The 24768-nt window shown below is 42.2% G+C and overlaps 1 protein-coding gene across 1 annotated transcript in view; it reads left to right on the forward strand.

Annotated features, from left to right (window-relative positions):
• The window catches only part of cfap54 (cilia and flagella associated 54), a 527984-nt gene that overhangs the window by 31426 nt on the left and 471790 nt on the right, over nucleotides 1-24768 (forward strand). Inside the window, exons 6-8 of the mRNA XM_087999737.1 lie at nucleotides 1294-1437; nucleotides 2980-3093; nucleotides 3185-3286. Of these exons, the coding sequence (XP_087855863.1) occupies nucleotides 1294-1437; nucleotides 2980-3093; nucleotides 3185-3286 (360 nt within the window). The remainder of the gene's footprint in view (nucleotides 1-1293; nucleotides 1438-2979; nucleotides 3094-3184; nucleotides 3287-24768) is intronic.

The following is a 24768-nucleotide window of genomic DNA, read 5'->3' on the forward strand; positions in this document are numbered from 1 at the left end:
TATTTTGAGGGGGTCTGATCTGGTCCATAACATTGCATTTTGGCAAGACATCAGGACAGGACTTACACAGTTAATGGTAGGGCCCTAGGGAGTGTTGTCGCATAGAGATCTTAGGGATGCAGGTACGAAATTCCCTGATAGTAGCATCATAGTTTGACAGGATGGTGAAAGTGGTGTTTGGCATGCTTGCCTTCAACAGTCAGAACATTGAATAAAGGAATTGGGACATCATGCAACAGCTGTACAGGACTTTGATAAGGCTACATATGGAGTAATGCATATAAATCTGATTGCCTTGCTACAGGAAGGATATTGTTAAACTGGAAAGGGTGCCAGTATGATTTACAATATGATCTTAGCAAGGCCTATACGCTTAATAGTGTTGCTGAACAAAGGGACCTTGGAGTCAGGTCCATAGCTCCTTGAAAATGGAGTCGCAGGTAGATAGGATAGTGAAGAAGGCATTTGGTATGCTTTCCTTTATTGGTCAGTGCATTGAGTACAGGAGTTTGGAGGTCATGTTGCAGCTAGATTAGATTAGATTACTTACAGTGTGGAAACAGGCCCTTCGGCCCAACAAGTCCACACCGCCCCGCCGAAGCGCAACCTACCCATACCCCTACATTTACCCCTTACCTAACACTACGGGCAATTTAGCATGGCCAATTCACCTGACCTGCACATCTTTGGACTGTGGGAGGAAACCGGAGCACAGGGAGGAAACCGACGAAGACACTGGGAGAACGTGCAAACTCCACACAGTCGGTCGCCTGAGGCGGGAATTGAACCCGGGTCTCCGGCGCTATGAGGCAGCAGTGCTAACCACTGTGCCACCGTGCTGCCCACCAAGGACAACCAAGACTGGAGGGTTTGAATTATGAAGAGAGGTTGGATAGGCTGGGACTTCTTTCCCTGGAGTATAGGAGGCTGAGGGGTGACCTTACAGAGGCTTATAAAAGCATGGGGACGGTGAAATGTTAAGGTCTTTTCCCTAAGGTAAGAGGGAAAGATTAAAAAGGGACCCGAGGGGCATCTTTTTCAGATGGTGGGAGGATGCATATATGGAACAAGCTATCAGATGAAATACAATTACAACATTTAAAAGACAGTTGGACAGGCACGTGGATAGCAAAGGTTTAGAGGGGATTTTGGCCAAATGCAGGCAAATGGGACCAGTTCATTTAGCATAGATGGTTTGGGCAGAAGGGTCTGATTCCATGCTATATGAGTTTTATATTTACTTTTAATATCTCAATCCTGACAATGTTAAATAATTATTTTGCTCCTGATCAGGCATTTGAATTTCTACTATGGGCCAGCATCTGCATGGAAACATCTATTCCACTTTCAACAGTTCGCTATCTAAGATGGAGAGCAACTCTTTATACTGCTGTGTGTCAGTGTTATTATGACTGTGAATATGACCTGACTGCAGAGGTATAGTATTTTGTTAATGTTACTACAAAATATATCTTTTGCATTCTTGTTGTAGAACTCACTTAATTTTCTTTATTGCCATACAGTGCCTTAAAATATGTTCTTTGACAAGTATAATGGACTATGTTTTACCAAAAATTAGCTAAGGGTCAATTTCGGGCAGTTTTTTCGAGTGTTTCTCTCTAAGAGCTCTAGCAAGTTATCTCCGATAGTTTTCTGTAGCTTACCTTGTTATGCATTCACCATGCCTCTTCAGCATTTTTCTTGATGTCAAAAATCTCCCTTTATCCAACCCTGCCATATTTTCACCACTGGTTTGTTATTGCCCAATGAAATAATTCTGCAAGTCACTCTGTGTTTACATGTGCATACTGCATGACACTGATCCACCTAGCTCAGAGCCCATTCCGAGAATGAACAGAACCCCTGATACTCTTGTTTATATCTGTCAGCTAGGGCTCCCTGATTGAACCAGTTAACCTCAATCAGGGAGCTCATATTCTATGTGCTCCACCTGGCTGACTTCGTTCCAATCATTACACCCATGGCATTCAGGGTTTGCGAATATTCCACCTAATATAAAACATTTCAGAAGGAACATGTCAATAGTTGTTTTTCGCAATGGTTATAATGTTCTTGAAAACATTGTTTTTCTTCTTTTGATGCATTTTCTATCTGCACTTAACATTTGATTTTTTTGAAACGTTTCTTACAATTTCAAAGTTTACAAAGGGCAGAATGATTTCCTTCTGCACCATGGCAATTCTGTAATTTTGCATGCCTAAATTCTTGCATACTTTCTTTTCATTTTGACTTTAATAAATGGAACTGAAGTTGAAAGGACACTGGATCTCACTCATTTACTTGCGTTTGAGCTGGTTATTGCAGACTACTAAACTTTTAGCATGTACTCAGTTTTGTCTTTACATATTTTGTTAAGAAGTATTTGCTGTTTGCTGTGCATGTTGTTTGTAGTTCAACCACTCTCTCCCAGTTATCCAGTTCTCCTCTTTACTCCTCTACTTTATTTACAATTTTGTGGTATTGAAGTGCCCCATTTCAGTTTGTGGAAAAGGGATTGATTTTAGAGTTTACTTGGAAAGAGGGTTATGCAAGACTCTATGGTTCCATTCTACTCGATATATACTCACCCATTCTGTCATGCAATGAATTCAGCCCGATTTTTTTCAGGTTTTTGTAACTGTCTCCCCTCATTCCTGGTAATCGCTGTGATATATTTTAATTAATAGGCTGTTTAAACTGAGCATTGTTGTAGAATTATACAAATTACTTATTAAATTTAATCTGATACAGATCAAACATAGTAAACAAATTTTAAAGCAGAAAGATAATTTGAGTCTATTTTAAATTAGAAAATAAAAGAATAATGGTGTGCTTCTGACACTATTGTAAATATTTCTGTAATAGAAATTTAATATGCAGATTGATGTTAACGTAAAACATTTTATGGAAAGCTAAGACTGTACATATCCATAGACTTCATCCAGAATTTCAATGATGTTTCTGTTATTTTTAAAATAGGTGTTTGCTCGTCGTGCTTTAGGCAAGATCAGTGAATTAAGCCAGTTAGAAACCATGAATCCGTCTCCTCAGACTCCTCACATTGGGAAAGCCTTTAGAGAGGCCACTGTCAAGGTATCAGGAGCGTCAAGATCCAATAATACCAAGTCAGTCTTCACTTACAATTAACCTGTGCATTTACTTGAAATGGTTTTGTTTCCTTTAGATATCAATAATGATATTTAAAAGAGCGGTATTTGAAAGTAGAAGAAAACCAAAAGGAATTTTGCGACCTAAACAAAGAACTAACTACAAAGAGTCTCAAAATGTGAGTCATGATTTATTTATTGAATGCAACGTTGTGATTGCCTTCTAAAATGCTTTTGCTTCAATTTCATACTATAATAAGGTGTACGTTTTCTATTAAGGCAAAACAGAGACTGTATACATTCAAACACAGCTATAACAGACTGTTCCTGTTAAATTTGTGACAGCCAGTTGGTAAAGAGGAAACCAGAAGTCATTCCCAAAGTCAATCATTATAAATGTCTAACTCTCAATTCTATAACCCACTACCAGTATTCTTTTTTTAAAAAATATTTTTACTGAAACATTTTTGTTTACAAAATTAGAAAGTTACAGAAACATAAAAATATAGCACCATAACATCAAAAACCACAAAAACAATATACCAACTACTATACTACTCTGCAAAAGAAATCAAAACTACATTTAGAACAAATCAATAAATAAATAATGCTGCTTTATGCAACAAGACCATAGCTCTCAATCTTCAAGAGCATCAATTGTTGAACTCATATTTGTTCGAAATTCTTCCTCTCATGGCCTTAGGTTTATCAGACCGAACAATCATGGCTGGACGAAAGTTCTAACGAAAATGGCGGACAGATCTGCTTCCAAGTAATTCAAAAAGGGCTGCCACGTCTTGTAAAAGTTGTCCATTTTCTGGTGCACCATATTTGTAAGAAAGTCCAAAGGAATGTTGGACTTGCGTCACCCCGACAGATGTGGGGGTGTTCTCAGACACCCAACACGTCAGAATGCTCTTCCTCCCACAAAAAATGAGAATGTTAAACAGCTTTTTCCCATGTACATCTAAGTGAGGTAAATTTGGCAGACCCAGGAGCAAAGAGACAGAGCCCAGTTTGACTTTGGTCCTAAAAACCCTCGCTATTGCTTCTGCCACAGTGCTCCAATACACATAGAGCCTGGGACAGGACCACAAACAATGAGTGAGAGTACCACATTTATTTTACATTTGGGGCACATTGAAGATGTTACCGGCTTAAATTTTGCAAGATGATCTGGGGCTAGATGAGCCCTGTGAAGAGTCTTTAACTGCATAGCATGGGTCCTATTACATATCAAAATCCTTTTTGCAATCTCACAAATATCCTCCCGTGTTTCCAAAATGATCTCAACTCCTAACTTTCTCTCCCAGACCTGATGTAGATGCTCGATGTCATCTGAGGAGCCTCCCCCCAACAAACGATAGAGAGTACTCACTGAAAGAGTGCTCTTAGCCTGAAGCATCTTCTTTTCTGTATCAGATTGATAACACTCAGTAAAAAGTGTGGTCTCCTTTCGACTTGACCAAACCATGATATTGGAAGGAGACCCCATCTTTGAAGGTCTTGTTTAATCGTGTCCAAAAACAAATGAACAAAATTAGCCTTGAATAACTAATCAAAGCTAGGGAGTAACAGAGGCCCAAGTAAAGAAAAGCTCCCTGTGCCACTTAAAGGGGGACCCACCTTCCACACCAGGTATTCCCCTAAGACCCCCCCCATAGGTATAGCCTCTGACTTTGAAAAATTGATCTCGTAACATGAGAAAGAACCAAATGAATTGATGCACAGTAGCAAACAGGGCACCGAGACAGTTGGGTTCGAGAGAACAATAAGAGCATAATCCGCATATAGTGTAATCTTGTGCACCTTCGGCCCCACCTTTGGGGCAGCTGTATTAGGGTCCCCACAAGTGGGCTCCGCTAACGGCTCAATCACTAATGTGAAAAGCAAAGGTGAAAGGGGACAGTCTTGCTGACTGCCCCTACCAATGTTATAATTGTCAGACCATATAACATTGAGAACCGCTGCCAGAGGATCACTGTAAAGTACCCTTACTTATCTAGTAAACACTTCACACAGGCCAAACTGCTTCAGGGTATTAAAAAGATTCAGCCATTCCACTCGATCAAATGCCTTCTCCGTGTCCAAAGAGAACACCAACCCTTGAACTGATCGTTATTGGCACTCTTGAATCATGTTAAGCAACCCCCAAACATTATGAGAGGATAAGTATGTAAGTTAGCTCACTGAGCTTGAAGGTTCAAGCTTTGAGAGCTTACTTAAGTACTTATCAACCTGAGCTACAAATCTTCTCAAAAATCACTATTATTAGAGGATCTGCGACCTTTCATAAAGCCCTTCTTTAACAATAGAGGGCAACACCCTTTCCAACCTCAAATTATCTTTTAAAATAATTTGAGTGAGATAGGTCTCTAAGAAGCACAGTCCTCTGGGGGCTGCTCTTTCTTGAGGATAAGAGAGATATTAGCCTCTCTCAAGAATGTTGGGAGGCAATCACGACTCTTTGAATAGTTATACATGTCTAACATCGGCCCCAACAGAATCTTGATAAATTCTTCATAAATCTCACTGAGAAGACCATTAGGGCCGGGCGCCTTTCCACTTTGAAGTTGCCTCAGTGCCTCCTGTATCTCTTGTGCTGTTAATGGAGCATGAAGGAGAGTCGTCTGTTCAGCAGACACCCCAGGAATATCCAAGTTCCTAAAAAAATCTCCATTTTATCCTGTCTGTCCTCACAACATTCAGGCTGATACAGTTCAGAATAGAACCTCCGAAATGCTGCATTAATCTTTTTAGCATTACAAGTAAGAGTCCCATTCCCTTCCCTAATAGAAGCAATAAGTTAAGAAGTATTCTTCTTCCTAACCAGATATTTACCTGGCCTATCACCATGCTCAAACAATCTTTGCTTTGCAAAGGAAAGTTCCTTCCTGGCTGTATGTGTAAGCATGGAGTTTAAGGTGGATTGAAGGGCTGTGATCTGCTGCAGCTTAGTCACTAACGGTTTACTGTAATATGCCGTCTCAGCTGCCTTCAGTCATGCCTCGAGCAGACGCTGCTGCTCTCCCTTCTGACACTTCTGACTGACCAAGTATGAGATAATTATTCCTCTATATTAGGCCTTAGCAGTCTCCCAAAGAATGGAAGGATTACTAGCTATACCCAAATTGGTGGACAAAAATGCCGTTAGTTCCCTAGAAAAGTACTCAACAAACTTGCTATCCTTGAGCATGATGGGATCCACTTGCTAGTACTGTGAGCTCATTGCATTGCCCTTAAACTCGAGCACTAAATATGCTGCTGCGTGATCAGATATGGCAATATTCCCAATTGAACAAGGTACCACTGAATCTGGAAGAGCCGCAGGAGTTAGGAAAAAAATCAAACCTCGTATGGCACTACATCCCTGGCCGTGGGATGGAGACGTCTTCAAATGTCTACCAACCTCAGTTCCACACATAAATCAACCAACTATTTAGATTGTGGAGAAAGCTTTGGGGGGCCTTTGGGCATTCTATCCAGGACAGGATCCATCAGGCAGTGAAAGTCCCCCCCACCCCCATAATAATATGCCGCGATGCAAAGACCATCAGCTTAGTGCATCAGTCAAAAATTTAAGGCGTTGGGCTAGAGGGCAACAGACATTGAAAATACCATATTCCTTGCCATGTATTGAGGTCTTAAGGAATACAAACCAGCCATATTCATCTTTAACACAATCTATTAAATTAAATGGAAGATTCTTTCAGACGAGTATGGCCAACCCCCTGCTCTTAGTGTTAAAGGATGAGAAAAACACCCGATCAACCCACCCTGCAGTAACTTCAAGTGTTCCTTGTCATTAAGATGAATCTCCTCCAATGGGGCAACATCCACCCTCACCTTTTTGAGGCTTGACACCACCTTTTTCTTTTTAACTGGTGAATGGATCCCTCTAATATTCCAGGTGCACCATTTAAGAACACTGCTATCCATGATCCTTTGTAACCACCTTTGATCTGCCGAGAGGAAGAATTCGACTTGCCGTTTGCTGAGCATTTACAAAAAACTTATGGAGTCTGTTTACGAAAATCCCAAAAAACTAAACTAACTACAAAGCACAAAAGACAGTTAGTGGGGGACTCTACCCCCTGTCTACAGAGGGCGGTTACACCTATCACACACGCACCTCCATTCTCCCGTCCATCTTGAGCCACACCCCAGACCCAAGCAATAGAAGGAAACAGACAAATAGCGAGCACTCCGCCCACCTGCAACTACATATCAACACCAATCCTAATCGGAGAAAAAAAACACACCAACAGCAGCAGCTTTAAGAAAAGGGTAACATTACAAGAAATATAGTCAAGAGGAAAAAAAACATTATTGTCCATGTCTATAAATCCATCTGAATTATTTTAAAGTGTCCAAGAAATGTTTCACTTGTTCCGAGGAGTCAAATGACTATACTGTCTCCTCGTGAGTAATACCGCTGGTTATCTCATCAAATATTAAATATCAAGGTCCCTTAATTTTCTCTTGTCCTCATCAAACAATTTCCTTTAATGGATCACCACTGCTGAAAAGTCCTAGAAAAACATTGCCTTAGTTCCCTGATAGGTCAGGGCCTATAGATCTTTCCCCATCCTTATAGAAGATTCCAGAACTCTGCTTGTCCCTGTAGCTTTGAAATCATACCAGGACCAAGTGGAGGCATTGATCCAGAACGGATCTGTGCACTGTAACCTAGTGAGCTCTGTCAGCCTTCAGCCAGTTGCCTTGGCATCCCATCCAAGAAACTGTGGCCGCCAGCTGCAGCTGCATCCACAGTCATGGGCCTGCCCGATGCCTTCGGCAAGTGTCCCGTTTGTTGGAGCTGGGCTGTATACTTTCTTTACATCATCCTCACTTGCTCAAAAAGAATTTACTGTAGAATCTTGACGAGCCGAACATCAAGCATCTGAATTCCGACCATCTGAATAAGATCTCAAACCCCTGCAACAACGACACCAGGCAACCAACGATCAGTTAAATGGCATTATAGCATGCATTGCTGAATAATCGAGAGCTGTTTGATAACCGGCAGCTCTTGGTTAACCAGCATTATGGTGTGCATTGTCAGATAATTGAGAAATGCTTGAGCAACTGGCAATCATAGATTACCACTTGTTTCCGGCCACCTGATAGATCAACTATCCAAACAAATTACTCCCCACCCGACCTGTTTGGGCAACTGAGGCTCCACCACAAATGGATTTAAATGGTTTTACAACCATTTAACATCAAGTTTCTCCAAAAAAATGGTAAGGTGGGGGGTAAAAATGTCACTACTGCTGGGTTGGGATGCAGAACTTAGCAAGGCAGATCTGCTCAGTTCGCCACCATTTTGGATACTAGTATTTTTAAGCATGTCTTTAGATGTTGCCAGGGTTGGAGGGTTTGAGCTAAAGGGGGAGGCTGAATAGGCTGGGGCTGTTTTCTCTGGAACATTGGAGGCTGAGGGGTGACCTTATAGAGGTTTATAAAATCATGGGCATGGATAGGGTAAATAGACAAGGTCTTTTCTCTGGCGTGGGGAAGTCCAGAACTAGAGGACATAGGTTTAGGGCAAGGGGAGAAAGATTTGAAAGAGATCTAAGGGGCAGCCTTTTCACATAGAGGCTAGTGTGTACATGGAACAAACTGCCAGAGGAAATGGCAGAGGCTGGTACAATTGCAACATTTAAAAGGCATCTGGATGGGTCGATGAATAGGAAGGGTTTAGAGGGATATGGGCCAAGATTGCTGGCAAACGGGACTAGATTAATTTAGGATATTTGGTGGGCATGGACAAGTTGGATGGATGGGTCTGTTTCCGTGCTGCATATCTCTGTGACTCTATTTTCTAATGAACCTGTTCAGAGATGTTATGACACAACGGGTGCAGAGGAGATTTACTAGGATGGAGGGGAGGTATTACGAGGAAAGGCTGAGGGACTTGAGGCTGTTTTCTTTAGAGAGAAGAAGGTTGAGAGGTAACTTAATAGGGACATATAAGATAATCGGAGGGTTAGATAGGGTGCACAGGCAGAACCTTTTTCCAAGTATGGTGATGGTGAGCACGAGTGCGCATAGCTTTAAATTGAGGGGTAATACATAGGACAGATGTCAGAGGTAGTTTCTTTACTCGGAGAATGCTTTGCCTGCAACGGTAGTAGATTCGCCGACTTTAAGTGCATTTAAGTTGTCATTGGACAAACATATGGACGTACATGGAATAGTATAGGTTAGATGGGCTTCAGATTGGTATGACTTGGTGCATCATCGAGGGCTGAAGGGCCTGTACTGCGCTGTAATGTTCTATGTTCTAACTCTGGAGTAGATGGGATCAAAAGGGACATGAAGTCAAGGTTCTTGTCTGCACTTATCAAAACTGAAACTGAAGTAATCAATTTTAGCAAAAAACCCAACATGATAAGAGGTGCTGATTGGTTGAATTATGGTCGCAGTGGAGGTGCAACTGGAACTGCAAACCACAGAAATGAAATGATGCTGGAAATCCGATTCATTAGAGTAAGTAGTAGCTAGAAAAAGATGGTAAATACGCGAAAACGTGAGGGGTTGGGGGTGGGGAAGTAAAGGAGTGAGAACGAATATGGAGACCAAGCCTAGATGGAGAGAAGGATAGTTAGGCAAACAAAGGGATGGATAGTGGGAAGGCAGGGAAGGAGAAAAGCTGATAATGGGAACCGTAAGTAAGTGAAAATGGGTTAGGTGTGTTGAAAGCAGCCCATATGGTGACAAGGGTGTGGGTAAAGGATATGGAAAAAAGGTGTTCAGGTTGCAGGGTCCCCAAGTAAAACTGAGATAATGTTCTTCTATCTTGTGCTGAGCTTTGCTAGAGTACTGTAGCAAGGCCAATACAGATGTTGGTCAGAGAACACTGGTGTGTTAAAGTGACAGGCAGCTGGAAGCTTGGAGTCATTTTTGAGGATAGAACATAAGTGTTTGCAAAGTGGTTGCCCAGCCTGCAGTTCATTTCCTCAATGTAGAGGAGACCACACTGTGAGCAGTGAATATAGTAAACTGTATTGAATGGAATACAAGTAAATCTGCTTCATCTGGAAGATATATCTATCTATATATGTAAAGGCACAACAATCTCTTCCATCACTTCCTGTAGTAACTGAGGGTATATCCTGTCTTGCCCAGGGGATTTATCTATCCTTATGTTTTTCAAAATTTTCAGCATGTTCTCCTTCCTAACATCAACCTGTTCTAGCATATCCTGTCTGTTTCACGCTGTCCTCCGAAAAGTGAAGGTCCCTCTCAATAGTGAATACTGAGGCAAAGTATTCTTAAGGATCTCCCTTCCTTCCTCCGACTCCAGGTGTAAGTTCCCTTCACTATCCCTATTTGGCCCTACCCTCACTGGCCATACACCTGTTCCCCACATAAGTATAGAACACCTTAGGGTTTTCCTTAATCCGAACCACTAAAGCTTTTTCATGCCCTACTCTGGCTCTTCTAAGTCCATACTTCAGTTCCTTCCTGACTACCTTGTAACACTGTAAAGCCTTGTCTGATCCTTGCCTCTTCAACCATAAATAAGCTTCCTTCTTCCTCTTGACTAAATGTTCTGCATCCCATGTCACCTCAGGTTTTTTCACTCTACCATCCCTTTCTTGGCTCAGTGCAGGACAGGTTTGCCCCACTATCAGCAAGTGCTTCCTAAACATTTCCTAATCTTGACATTTCTGTCATACTTTTCCCTGAGGACGTCTGTTCCCAGTTTAGGTGCCCCTGTTCGTGCCTAATAGTATTGTAAATCCCCCTCCCCCAATTAAATACTTTCCCATACCGTCTACTCCTATCCCTCTCCGCAAGAATACTAAGGGTCAGGGAGTTGTGATCACTATCATCGAATTGCTATCCCACTGAGAGATCTGGCATGGTTCGTTGCAAAGCACCAAATCTAATATGGTCTCCCCTCTAGTCGGCTTATTTACATATTGCGTCAGGAATCCTTCCTGGACACACCTGACAAAAACTACTTCATCCAAACTATTTGAACTAAGGAAGTTCCAATCAATATTAGGGAAGTTAAAGTTACCCATGACAACAACCCATTACTTCTGCAGCTTTCCAAAATCTGCCTCCCAATGCACTCCTCCGTGTCTCTGTTGCTATTAGGCGGCCTGTGGAAAACTCCTAATAAAGTGACTACTTCTTTCCTGTTTCTGACTTCCACTTGCACTGACTCTATAGTCAAACCCTCTTCGCCGACCTCCCTTTCTGCAGCTGTGATATATTTCCCTGATTAGCAATGCTACTCCTCCACCTCTTTTACCTTCCCCCAACATTCTCTTTGAACATCTAAACCCTGGAATATCCAACAACTATTCCTTCCCCTGTGATATCCAGGTCTCTGTAATGGCCACAACATCATAGTTCCAAGTACTGATCCATGCTCTGAGCTTGTCACCCTTATTCCTGATACTTCTTGCATTAAAATAGACACACTTCAACCCATTGCACTGACTGTACCTTTGACCTAACAAGTACCTATCCCTCCTCACAGACTCTCTATGTGAAAGTTCACTACCTAGTCCATCATCTGATCCATAACTGAGGTTCTGATCCCCCTGCTAGTTTAAACCCTCCTGAAGATCTCCAGCAAACCTCCCGCCCAGAATATTGGTGCCTCTTCAGTTCAGGTGCAACCAGTCCTTGTGCGGGTCCCACCTTCCCCAGAAGGTATCCCAGTGATCCACATTTCTGAAGCCCTCCCTCCTACACCAGCCCTGCAGCCACATGTTCATCTGCACTCACTCTCTATTCCCAGCCTCACTCGCACTTGGCACTGGTAACAATCCTGAAATTACTGCTCTGCTCGTCCTGCCTTCTTCCTTCCAGCCTAATTTCCTATATTCCCTTTTCAGGTCCTGCTCCGTTTCCTGACCTTTGTCTTTGGTACCGATGTGTACTGCGACTTCCGGCTGCTCTCCCTCCCCCTTAAGAATCCTGAAGCCTTGATCCAAGACCTCCCTGACCCTGGCACTGGGAGGCAACATTCCACTCGCTTGCAACCACAGAATCTCCTGTCGGTTCCTCTTAGAATTTAATGTCCTGTCACTATTGCTCTCACTCTCTTATTCTCCCCTCTGCCCTTCTGAGCCACAGAGCCAGGCTCAGTGCCAGAAACCTAGCCACTGTGATTTTCTCCCCCACCCCAACAATATCCAAAACTGTATACTTATTATTGAGGGAAATGGCCACAGGGGGTCCCTGCACTGTCTGCCTATTCCCTTTCTCTTTCCTGACAGTCAACCAGCCAACTTTATCCTGTAATGTAAGTGTGACAATCTCCTCATAACTCCTCTCTATCACCCTCTCAGCCTCCTGAGTGATCTGAAGTTCATCCAGCTCCAGTTCCATAACATGGTCTGGAGTTGAAGTTGGGTGCACTTCTCACAGGTGAAGTCAGCAGGGACTCCACTGGTGACCCTTACCTTCCATATCCTGCAAGAGAAGCATGCATCTGTCCTAGCCTCCATCCCTTCTGCTCTAAATTGCCAAGAGATATTGAATAAATGAAAACACCAAAAAAGCCTTACTAACCCTCCATACACGCTCTCTTTTTTTGGGGTTATAGGAGATGGACAGGTGGGAGACACTACACATGTAGTGCCTTGGGTTTAGCCACAACTGATATTTATTCAGTTCATGTGCACAGCAATGCCTGTGTCTGTATACAGTCCTGTTGAGCCTTTGCTCCGCCTATTCACAAGGTAAATATTTAAGATGAAAACTTACTTGCCTGGCAGCCCCCTGGTCCTTGCTCTCACCACTTCTGCTGCTGCAGCAACTGGAGGCCACTGATTCCACAAGATATGATAGTATGTCTGGTAATGGCATAATGTTAGAGTTGATTGAACTTGCAGCTTATGATCCTTTGGATGCAGATACTGTGGGGTGGAAAATGAGGACCAATTTGGTACCTTATTGGTGTTGTGGAAAGGAAGAGAAGGGGTGAGTGCAGATGTTCAGGAAATGGGTTAGACTTGGCTGAGGGCCCTGTTAACTGCAGAGGTGGGGAGTCCTTGGTTGAGGAGAAAGTTGGACATTTCTGAGGCCTGCTGCAGAAGATAACATCATCTATGACAGAGATGGAGAAACTGGGAAAGTGGAATGCAGTCTTTGCAGGAAGCAGGGTGCAAGGACGTAGAGTCCAAATCAATGGGTTTGTTGTGGATATTGGTGGCTATCCCCAGAAATGGGAACAAATATGTTGAGGAAAGGAAGGGAGGAGACAGATGGGCCATGTGAAGGTTACAGTGAGAAATTGTGAGCAAAGTTAATCAAGTTTGCCAATTCTGAACAAGAAAGAAAAGCTGCACCTATTATGTAATTGAAATAACAGAGAAAGAGTTGTGGAGAGGGACCTGAGTAGGATTGGAACAAGCAATGTTCACGTGCTCCATGAAAGGAGAGGTAAAACTGGGACCCATGCGGGTACCCATGGCCACACCTTTGATCTGACGAAAATGAGAGAAGTTAAAGCGGAAGTTGTTCATAGTGACCAGGTGGTGGAGGATAGTCACGGTTCAGACATTTTTTTTCTCAGGGAAAAGTGGCAGGCCCTGCAACCTCCCTAATGGGGGTTGGATGTATAAATGGATTGCACGTCCATGGTGAAGAGGAGGTGCCTGGACCTTCGAACTGAAAATTCTGAAAGTGACATAAAGCATCAGAAAATCACAGACGTAATTGGGAAGGGGCTAGACAAGTGGAGAAAGGAATTAGTCAAAACAGAAAGAGATGAGGCCTGTGGTGTATCTTTAGGCAGAAACAATGAGTGGGTAAAGGTGGTTATAGAGTTATATAACATGGAATTAGGTGCTTCGGACAGTTCATCCATGGCCGACCAGAATTTGGCCCATGTTCCTCTAAACATTTTCTGGCTATGTACCTGTCCAAATATCTTTTAAATATTGTAATTGTACCCATGTCTACTACTTCCTCTGGCAGCTAATTCCATATATGCACCAATTCTTAAGTTTGTTCTTTCTTATTACCTCGTTCTTAAGATTCTGTACCTAGGTACGTTACCTAAGATTGTGTCTTGTGTGGTGACATTATACACTTTTCACTGTACTCTTGTACTTTTTGTACTTGGGTACATGTGACAAGAAAAATCAAACTCTCTGCGAAAGGGTTGCCCCACAAGTCTTTCTTAAATCTTTTCCCTGTCGATTTAAACCTAAGTCTTCTAGTTTTGGACTCCCGTACCCTGAGGAAAAAAGACCTTGGCAATTAAGATCATAAGACATAGGAGAAGAAATTCGGCCATTCGACCCATTGATTCTGCTCCGCCATTTAATCATATCCGATAATTTTCTTGTGCCCATTCTCCCACCTTCTCCCCATAACCCTTAATCCCCTTGACAATCAAGAAATTATCTATCTCAGTCTTAATTGTACTCAATGACCTGCCCTCCACAGCTTTTTGTGACAATGAATTCCATAGATTCACAACTCTCTGGTTGAAGAAGATTCTCCTTATTCCATTCTAAAAGGTCTTCCTCTTACTGTAAGGGTGTGCCTTTGGGTCCTACTCTTTCCGACCAATGGAAACATCTTCCCAATATCCACTTCTCTCAGGCCATTCGGTATTCCCCCCCTCATCCTTCTAAAGTTCATCGAGTATAGACCCAGAGTCTTCCTATGTGAAACTTTTAATTCCTGGGACCATTCTCGTGAATCTACTGTGAACACAATACAGGGCCCTATATCCTTCCTGAGATATGGGGCCCAAAACTGCAAACGTGGCCTGACCAGAGCCTTGTAGAGTCTCAGAAGTACATCCCTGCTTTTATATTTAAGTCCTCTCAAGAAATGGCATCAATTGCATTTGCCTTCCTAACTACTGACTCAACTTGTAAGTTTACCTTGAGAGAATCCTGCATTAGAACTCACACGTCTCTTTGCACTTCAGACTTCTGAAACTTCTCCCCATTTAGCAAATAGTCCATGCTCCTATTCTTCCAATCAAAATTTATGACCTCACACTTTCCCACATTGTACTCCATCTGCCACTTCTTTGCCCACTCTCCTAACTTGTCCAAATCCTTTTGCAGCCTCCCCACTGTCTCAATGCTACCTGTTCCTCTCCCTATCTTTGTATCATCTGCAAACTTAACATAGAACATAGAACAATATAGCACAGATCAGGCCCTTCGGCCCACCATGTTGTGCCGAACATTTGTCCTAGCTTAAGCACCCATCCATGTACCTATCCAATTGCCGCTTAAAGGTCACCAAAGATTCTGACTCTACCACTCCCACAGGCTTGTAATAAGGCCTATGGTGTATTAGCGTTCATTAGCAGAGGGATTGAATTCAAGAGTCGTGAAGTGATATTACAGCTGTACAGAATCTTGGTTAGGCCACATTTGGAGTACTGTGTGCAGTTCTGGTCGCCTCACTTTAGGAAAGATGTGGAAGCTTTGGAGAGGGTGCAGAGAAGATTTACCAGGATGTTGCCTGGAATGGAGAATAGGTCGTACGACGATAGGTTGAGCATGCTAGGCCTTTTCTCATTGGAACGGCGAAGGATGAGGGGTGACTTGATAGAGGTGTATAAGATGATCGGGGAATAGATAGAGTAGACAGTCAGAGGCATTTTCTGATATAACAGAGTGTTACAAGGGGACATAAATTTAAGGTGAAGGTGGAAGGCATAGGGGAGATGTCAGGGGTAGGTTCTTTACCCAGAGAGTGGTGGGGGCATGGAATGCGCTGCCTGTGGGAGTGGCAGAGTCAGAATCATTGGTGACCTTTAAGCGGCAATTGGATAGACACATGGATGGGTGGTTAAGCTAGGACAAATGTTCGGCACAACATTGTGGGCCGAAGGGCCTGTTCTGTGCTGTATTGTTCTATGTTCTATGTTCTATGTTAAAACAGATCTCATAAAAGACGTAACTCAAAACATCAATACCTATGTTTAGTTTCCATAGTTTCCATTCAGCATGGTTAACTCTTTAGTTGCTGAACTTTCTTTAGTTGCTTCATCAATAATCTTATCTCCAACATGAGGTCAGAAATAGCAATATTCAGTAATGACTATGCAATGGTCAGCACCATTTGGTACTCCTCAGGCACTGAAGGAGTCCATGTCCATATTTGGCAAAAACTGAACAACATCTCGGCTTGGGCTGATAGTTGGTAAAGAATATTTGCACCACGGAATTGCAAGGCAGTAGCCATCACAAGCAAAAGGGTTTCTAACCATATTCAATGATTTTACCAACCTCCTGGGGTTACCCATTGACCAGAAATTGAACTGGACTTATCATGTAAATACTGTAGCTACAACAGCAAGTCAGAGGCTGGGAGTTCTGCAGTAAGTGTCTCATCTTCTGACACCTCAAAGCCTATCCAAGTAAGGCACAAGTAAGGAGTATGATGGAATACTCTCTATTTGTCCAGAAAAGTGCAGCTCCAATGATATTCAATACGTTCAACACATCCAGGACAAAGCAGCCTGCTTACTTGTCGCATCATCAACTGTCAAGATGGCAGAGGAGTAGGACTCATCATCCAGAGCTCATCTACTCCATTTGTTTTTTTTTCTCTCTTTTAGTGTTTTTTCCCCTTCTTTCTTCTTGCCTTCCATTCTTTAGCCTTGAGTGAAGTAATTGCAGACTTCTGGTTTAAGTGCATATTTCCGCCTTGGCGTGAAGCCAATGAAGACTCCTGGCCTCGAGAGCCTTGGGGTGAAGCCTGGCATGGTCTGGGAGGCTAGATGTTGGCACAGCCTGAGTTGGCAGGACTGTTATCGGGAACTTGCTTTTTTAAAAAATGTTTCTAATTTATTGCTGAGAAATTGTCAAAGGCCTTCTTGAAGTCCAGGTAGGTAACATCCATTGGCCCTCCTTGGTCTAACCTGTTCATTCAGAAATCTCATCCTTCACAATGAATTCTAGGATCTTACTGATGACCGAGGTTAGGCTAATCGGTCTGTAATTTTCTGTCTTTTGCCTCACTCATGTTTTAAATAGGGGTGTCACGTTAGTGATTTTCCAGTTCTCTGGGACCATCCTTGACTGTAGAAATTCCTGAAAAATCACCACTAACACCTTCACTTTTTCATCAGCAATCTCCCTTAGAACTCTGGGGTGTAGTCCTTCTGGTCCAGGTGATTTATCCACCTTCAAACGATTCAGTTTTTCTTGCACCTTTTCATGGTGATGGCCACCTTACTCCTTCTGCCTCCTCACTCTCTTGAATGTTTGGGATATTGCTTGTATCTTCCAAAATGAAGACTGATGTGAAATAATTATTCAGTTCATCAGCCATTTCCTTATTCCCCACTACTATTTCTCCAGCACCATTTTCCCCAGGCTGGAGTCACGTCTGAGTGCTGCCACTGCCACAACCCACACCCAGCCACAATTATCCACCTTTGAAAGCCAGACAATTCTCAGATGAATTTACCAACCTATGTCAGGCCATGTGTGCGCATATACTTTGGTGGCTACCAAAGCCCATGCCTGGACACAGAATTGGAATCCAAATTTCAGGACAATCTCAGAAAATCTGGAATGGTTTGTCATCAGCTCACTGGTAGTTGTAATTTCCATAAATTGACATTAACTATATAAGTGGAGGGATTGTGTGAAGGTGAGCGGATAGGTGCGGATGCCTTCATTGGTTAATTATTAAGTACCTGTAAAGAGGCTATTCATTTGTGTTATGAAGTTTAAGGCGTGTACTGTACCTTTGAGAGAGAGTGAAAGCTGGCAAGCACCTGCCATCTGACTGAGCAATAGTCAGAGTGTGCTGGAAAATTGAAAGATGTAACATTTAGCTGTCACCTAGATACTGCAGTTGTTATCACAATAGTTTGAATTTAACTATTCAGTTTAAATTATGCCCCAAGATACTAAAACCTAATCAAATTTGAATGTTACTGTTTCGACAATATCAAATGAATGAGATGAACCAATGATTGGAGTATAAAAGAAACAGGCATTTTAGACAGTTTGCCTGAAAGAGCACCAGCTGCCATTGAAAGACTGTTATTCATCAAACTCTCAGTCAAAGGTACCTTTTTCATATGAAATATCTTTGCAGCAAAAGACCGAAGATGACCCGGGAAGATCTACAAACAGAGGAAGATAGAGACTGCCTGGTTTTGAAAATTGAGTTGCTTAAATTTAATAGGGGCTTTATTGGATCAGTATTTTGATTTAGAGTGGGAAGTAGATAACAAATCTTTGAGAGAAAGGAGGTCTAGAGTTGTAAATAGTTGTTGTTTAATGTTCACTTTTAGCATTAAAGAATAAAATTGATATTATTATGGAATAGTGGAATTTGGATAATTCTCTGTCACTCATAGTCTAACAGATTACGAGGCAAGGGGAGCTTTTCTGTGTGGTTGGCCTAATTAGCAGAAGGTTTTACCACCTTGTAACAGTTTGGGGGTTTGTCCAGGATTTAGACCCATTTAGACAGATCCAGTCTGAGATTTGGTCAGATTTGAACAGATTTGGGATACGAAGGATCCCAGCAGATTTAAGCACTTGCCAATTAGTGTCCTGGATCTTTATATAAGACCAAGAGGAGACAATTTGTGTAATTTTGATTACTTGTGGTTGGTTAAATTAAATATCAGAGAAATGGCTTGTAAAAATGCTAAAGAGGTTCAGGGGTTTGAAGATGATTCCTAAATTTGCCAAGAAAGTTTAGAAAGACCATACTTTTAGAATTAGCTAAGTGGTTAGAATTGGGTTTAACCAAGGACAAAGGTAAAGCTGAAATTGTAAGGAAGTTACTCAAACACTTCGGTGTGTCAGAGAAGCAGACAAGTACAGTAGAATCAGAAAATACTTAAATTACAATTGAGGAAAATGGAGTTTAGAAATAAAGGGAGAGAGAGAACAAAGAAAGAGAAGGTTCTTAGCTGAGCAAAGAGAGAGCGAAGAAAGGGAAAGAGAAAGAGAAATGGAGAGAGAGTTGAACAGAAAGTTCAAGAAGTGAGAAGACCAGCAGAGATGGCAGATCAATATACATTGGTGTATAAGGCAAAATTTAGCTACCTGTAAGAATTTCATCCTGTCAGGGATAGAAATTGGGAGAAGGGGGCATCCTTCACTACGAAACAAAGAGTAGGGAACACTGGTAAAGAAGCCCAAAAGGTGGAAAGGTGGTGAATGGGGTGAGACATATAAAATTACAGTGCCAGTGGATTAACAAAAGCGCTGGGAAAAGGTATTTTCACTGCCAGAAAGTGGGACATTTAAAGTCACAGTGCTGGTCGTTGAAGTAAGACACTGTGGGAAAAGGTGTGGTAAAAGAGGCTAAGCCAGTAGCATTAGTCAAAGTAGTAAAGGATACCCCAGGAAAAATCAAGGAGCTGCAGGAGAATGCACAGCCTAGGTTGGGGCTAGGTATGGAGTTAGTGTATGATTTCTGTAAAGAATTCACCTCTGGAGGTAAAGTTTACTCAAAGATCAGGGAGTAAAGGGAAAGAAATTATAATTTTGAGAGATACCAGGATCTAACTAGTCTCAAATAGTAAGAGATGAATGTATTTGCACACTTTCTCACTTTCCGAGAGAGTGGTAATTTGTGGGATAGGTGGACAGAAATTTCGCACTCCCCTAGTGCGATCAAGTTAGAGTGCCAACTCAAGACTGGGGAAGTAACAGAAGGTGTGATTGACAGAACGTCAGTTCCAGGAATACAGTTTATTCTTGGAAATGATTTAGCAGGATCCAAGGTGGGAGTGTTGTTGTTTAGGCTTCTCTACAACAAGACCAGGGAACTGAGGAGTTAAAATTTAGAATTTTCCCAGACTGTGTAGTAACAAGATCCCACTGTCATATGTCACAACACGAAGCAAAAACTAAAGAGAAAGATGAAGGAGTTGAGGTTCAGTTAGCGGACATCCTGTTTGACGTAATGGTGCAGAAAAACCTGAACAGGCAGAAGGGTTTAGTTCTGAAAGGCTAATGGACTTACAACAGAAAGACGAGACAATAGAAGATATATATGTTGGTGCACACACAGAAAAGCAGGCAGAGAATATTCCTGATGGTTATTATCTTAAAGATAGAATTCTAAGATGAAAATGGAGACCACAGCAGGTTAGTGCAGAGGAGAAATGATTAGAAGTGCACCAGGTTGTGATTGCTAGTAGCATAAGACAGGAAGTGTTACGGGTAGCACATGAATTACCAGTAGGAGGTCACCTAGGTGTACTGAAGACTTGGGCTAAGGTACAAGAGCATTTCTATTGGCATTGAATGCACAAGGATGTGGTTAACGTTTGCTGTACATGTCATATGTGCCAAATGGTAGGTAAGACACAGACACTTATAAAACTAGCACCTTTCATTGCCAATTCCCACATTCGAAGAACCTTTCATGAGGGTTATGACTGATTGTGTAGGTCCCCTCCTGAGAACAAAAAGTGGAACCAGTACTTGCTAACCATAACGGATGTGCCTACCAGATTTCCGGAGGCAATTTCATTATGAAGTATTAAGGCAAAAAAGGTGGTAGAGGAGTTAGTAACATTCTTCATGCGGTATGGGCTACCCAGAGAGATTTAGTCAGGGTCTAATTTTTCTGGTAGGCTGTTTAAGGAAGTCATGGATAGCTTAGGTATACAGCAGTTTAAATCAAGTTTGTATCATCCTGAATCCCAGGGAGCTTTAGAAAGGTGGCATCAGACCCTGAAGACCATATTAAGAATACTGTCAGGATTACTCGAATGATTAGGATAAAGGTATCCCATTTGTGTTGTTTGCCCTGAGAGATGCCCCAAACAAATCTACTCAGTTTACTCCCTTTGTGTTAATATTCAGACATGAAGTAGGACGGCCTTTGAAATTAATTAAAGGGAAATTGACAGGACCAAAGTCAGAGATCTCACACTTGGATTATGTATCAGAGGTGAGGGAGAGATTAAATGGGGTAGGTGAGTTAGCCGAACACCTGAAGCGGGCACAGCATAGAATGAATCAGGTGGCAGGTAAAACTCTGAAATTCAGACATTTTCTCTTGGGGATGAAATATTAGTATATTGTTAGCCGTAGTGGTCTCTATCAAATTAAGCGATCTGGTGAAGATGCTGGATAGGAAAAAACTATATTGCATATGTCATGTGATTATGTTGAAATCTTATTATAATAGAAAGAATGAACTGAAGAAACAGGTGTTCGTTACTGCCCCACAGAGTGAGGAATCAAATCCAGATGTTGTGGAGTTTGATGTGCCTCAAAACATGTTAAACAATGAGAAAGTCCTTAAGAGTGGGTAGGTTAGTAAACCATCTGTCTCAGGAGCAAGGAACGCAGTTGAAAGATTTGTTGCAGCAATATGAGGACATATGCAGGAATAAGATGGGGAGGACTAATGCTCTTATGCATGATGTAGACAGAGGGAATGCTGTTCCAATAAAACAGCACCCCTACTGGCTTAATCCTTTCAAAGCCACTCCGGTCCAGATGGAAGTGGATGCGATGCTCAACTAAGATATTATCGAACCAAGTCAGACCGAGTGGAGCTTGCTGATCATGTTAGTTTCCAAACATGCACTATTCCTAACTCTACAATGCAGCACTGGTTCCCAAACTGCCATTTTATATTCTCCAGTAGCAAATGAACAAAACTAATTAATGAACCACAATTTTAAGGACACCACAACTGAAAATCAAGACTTTAAAGCAAGCTTAACTAATGCAATAAAAAGGCAATGTCCAGGAAGATAACGCAGTCGAAGCCATCCTGACTGCCAGCATTTCCGAACTGACAGCCAGACTATTGCGACCACTAGGACTCATAACAGCACACAAACCAATAGCCACTCTCAGACAACAACTCACCAGAACGAAGCACCCAATACCCAGCATGAGCAAAACCAAGTAGTGTACAAAATCCCATGCAAGGACTGCACAAAACACTACATTGGACCCAAACAGGAAGACAGCTAACGATCCGCATCCATGAACACCAATTAACCACGAAATGACACGACCAGCTATCCTTAGTAGCCACACACACAGATGACAAGCAACATGAATTCAACTGGGACAACACTACTATTATAGGACAAGCCAAACAGAGAACAGCCAGAGAATTCCTAGAGGCATGGCACTCATCCACAGATTCAATCAATAAGCACATCGACCTGGAACTGACAACCGGAAGCAACAGATTCAAACCACTACAAATGCCAGAAGAAAGATCACAGAAGCGCTTCACAGGAGGCTCCCAAGCACTGTGGATGTCACCTAGACAGGGGACGAAACGTCTGCAACACAAATTCTCAGCTCGGCAAACAGAACCACAACAACGAGCACCCGAGCTACAAATCTTCTCTCAAACTTTGAACCCATCAGTTATGGAAAGCCTCAAATATACCATTGGATACTGTGCACATGCTCGTCAAGGACTCCTGGGAGTGAACACTGCCCCTCTTCAGAACTATCAAGCCTAGCAAACTCCTCAATCACCTGGACCTACTTCAGGTTTCTCTGTCCAGGCCACGAATAGGTTAACAAGAATGTTCCCTTCCCTACCTGCCCCCACACCCGAAACTGGACAACTAAAGATCAGAAGTGTTGGGAAAACTGTCCCTACCTTTAATGGGTAACAAAACATGGAGCAACATTTTCCCTTTGGAGAACTGAACCCTAGTCTCTTGCATGATACTAATCACTTTATTATCAAAAGGCTGTTGTTACGACATGGCAGTAAACTCTTCTGCTAATTAAACCAAACACACAGAAAAGCTCACCTCACCCCGTAATCTGTTAAAGTATGAGTAACAGAGATCTACCCAAATTCCACTATTTAACAAAAGTATCAATTTTATTCTTTAACGTTAAAAGTGAACATTAAATAACAAGTACTTACAACTCTAAGCCTCCTTTCTCTCAGTTGTGGTGTCCTTAAAATTGTGGTTCATTAATTAGTTTTGTTCATTTGCTACTGGAGAATATAAAATGGCAGTTTGGGAACCGGTGCTGCATTGTAGAGTTAGGAATAGTGCATGTTTGATGCCTCGATTTGTGATTAAATCTAAAATATGGGTAAAGACTGACTTCATGAAGTCTGAAGTTTAAAAGCAAAGTAGTGATAGAATGGTAACTACTCACCATTTCAGATGCTGCTGTAACTCTAATCTGTTTTCTTTGTTATATCTCACTTGGAGTTAGGTAGGCTCCTGTGGGACCCTCATCACTAAGAGAATGCTTCAAGCTCACAGTTGCAGTTTCTGCATGGGGTGGGGGGGTGGTGTGTGTGTATGTGTGGGAGAACAGAAAGGAGAAGCGCAGAAGATTTCTGTTTTAAATACTTATGTCATGAGTCTGTTTGGGAAAGAGATCTACAACAGGACTCTCTCCCAATATTCATTATTTGGATTAGATTAGATTTCTTACAGTGTGGAAACAGGCCCTTTGGCCCAACAAGTCCACACCGACCTGCACCCACCCAGACCCGTTCCCCTACATTTACCCCTGCACCTAACACTACGGGCAATTTAGCATGGCCAATTCACCCAACCTGCACATTTTTGGATTGTGGGAGGAAACCGGTGCACCCAGAAGAAACCCACGCAGACACTGGGAGAATGTGCAAACTCCACACAGTCCGTCGCCTGAGGCAAGATGTTTACTCCTTGATCCAACATGCTTCTGTCATCTTTCTTTTGATGGGGTGACAGTGGCATTAAACTTAGAAACCTGGCTGTTTATCCTATTCAACTTGGTTCCGACAGTTATGTGCAGTGAATAGGGAAGGGTTGTCCTGGTGACAGCAAGTGAGAAAGTTGTTGAGGCACATGAAGGTAACAAAAACAGAAACAAAAACAAAAAAGGTTGTGAAGGTAAGCCTTGCTGCCTATTTTACATAATTATTCTACTTGATGTTGTATGGGACATTGAAAGAAAATCTAGTCCCCAGTGCTAATCTAACCAAAGTGTATGCTGTAGCACCAAAGCTAAAATGTAGTATTTCATGTTCAGTTAGTGCTAGAAAGTGTCATCTTTCTGTGCTTGGAGGTGTGACTGGCACAGATAGAATTGTGGCTGCTTCCAGGTTATCTTGCACAGATCTGCATGAAAAAAAATCCAGTGGTCACAGATCAGCTGACATTGATAGAATTAGCAAAATATAAACATATGCTGTACTGATTGTGTCTTGACTGCTGCTTGTATGCAGTCTGTGTGGGAATCCAGCTAGCACTACAAAAGTGAGTGAGACCTCTGACTCTGACTGTCTTCGTCAGCAGCAAGTGCAAGTCTCTGATAAACGTAATATTGGTCACCTATGAGACATATGTGTGGACAGTAGATACCAAAAGCTGCAAGGGTCACCAGAAGAACTTGCGAAGAAGTCAGAGTCAAACAAGTTCAGGTCTGTGGTGACTTGAATACATGGCCAGCTGGTTGATTGGGAAGGGTAGCTTGTTTTTAAGGAGTTTGAAGATATCAGCAATGATTTGATGTAAAAGCCTGAGCTTCCTGAGACACTATTTAATTCACTGATTCCACTGTTTATTCATTCTGTGCTGGCAGTATTCCCTCCTTTTGAGCAACTGCACTGTATCCATTCTGACCACCCATATGGCCCTAGAGAAAGCAACTGCTGTTGGGTGTTGCTGCTGTTTCTCCTGTTCTGATGGTGTTGCTGCACTTCTTATTTCTCACCGAACCTCAGA

Source organism: Chiloscyllium plagiosum, unplaced genomic scaffold, assembly GCF_037043375.1.
Source record: "Chiloscyllium plagiosum isolate Xiang-an unplaced genomic scaffold, Cpla_swu_hap1 HiC_scaffold_23, whole genome shotgun sequence".
In the NCBI taxonomy this organism is placed as follows: domain Eukaryota; kingdom Metazoa; phylum Chordata; class Chondrichthyes; order Orectolobiformes; family Hemiscylliidae; genus Chiloscyllium; species Chiloscyllium plagiosum.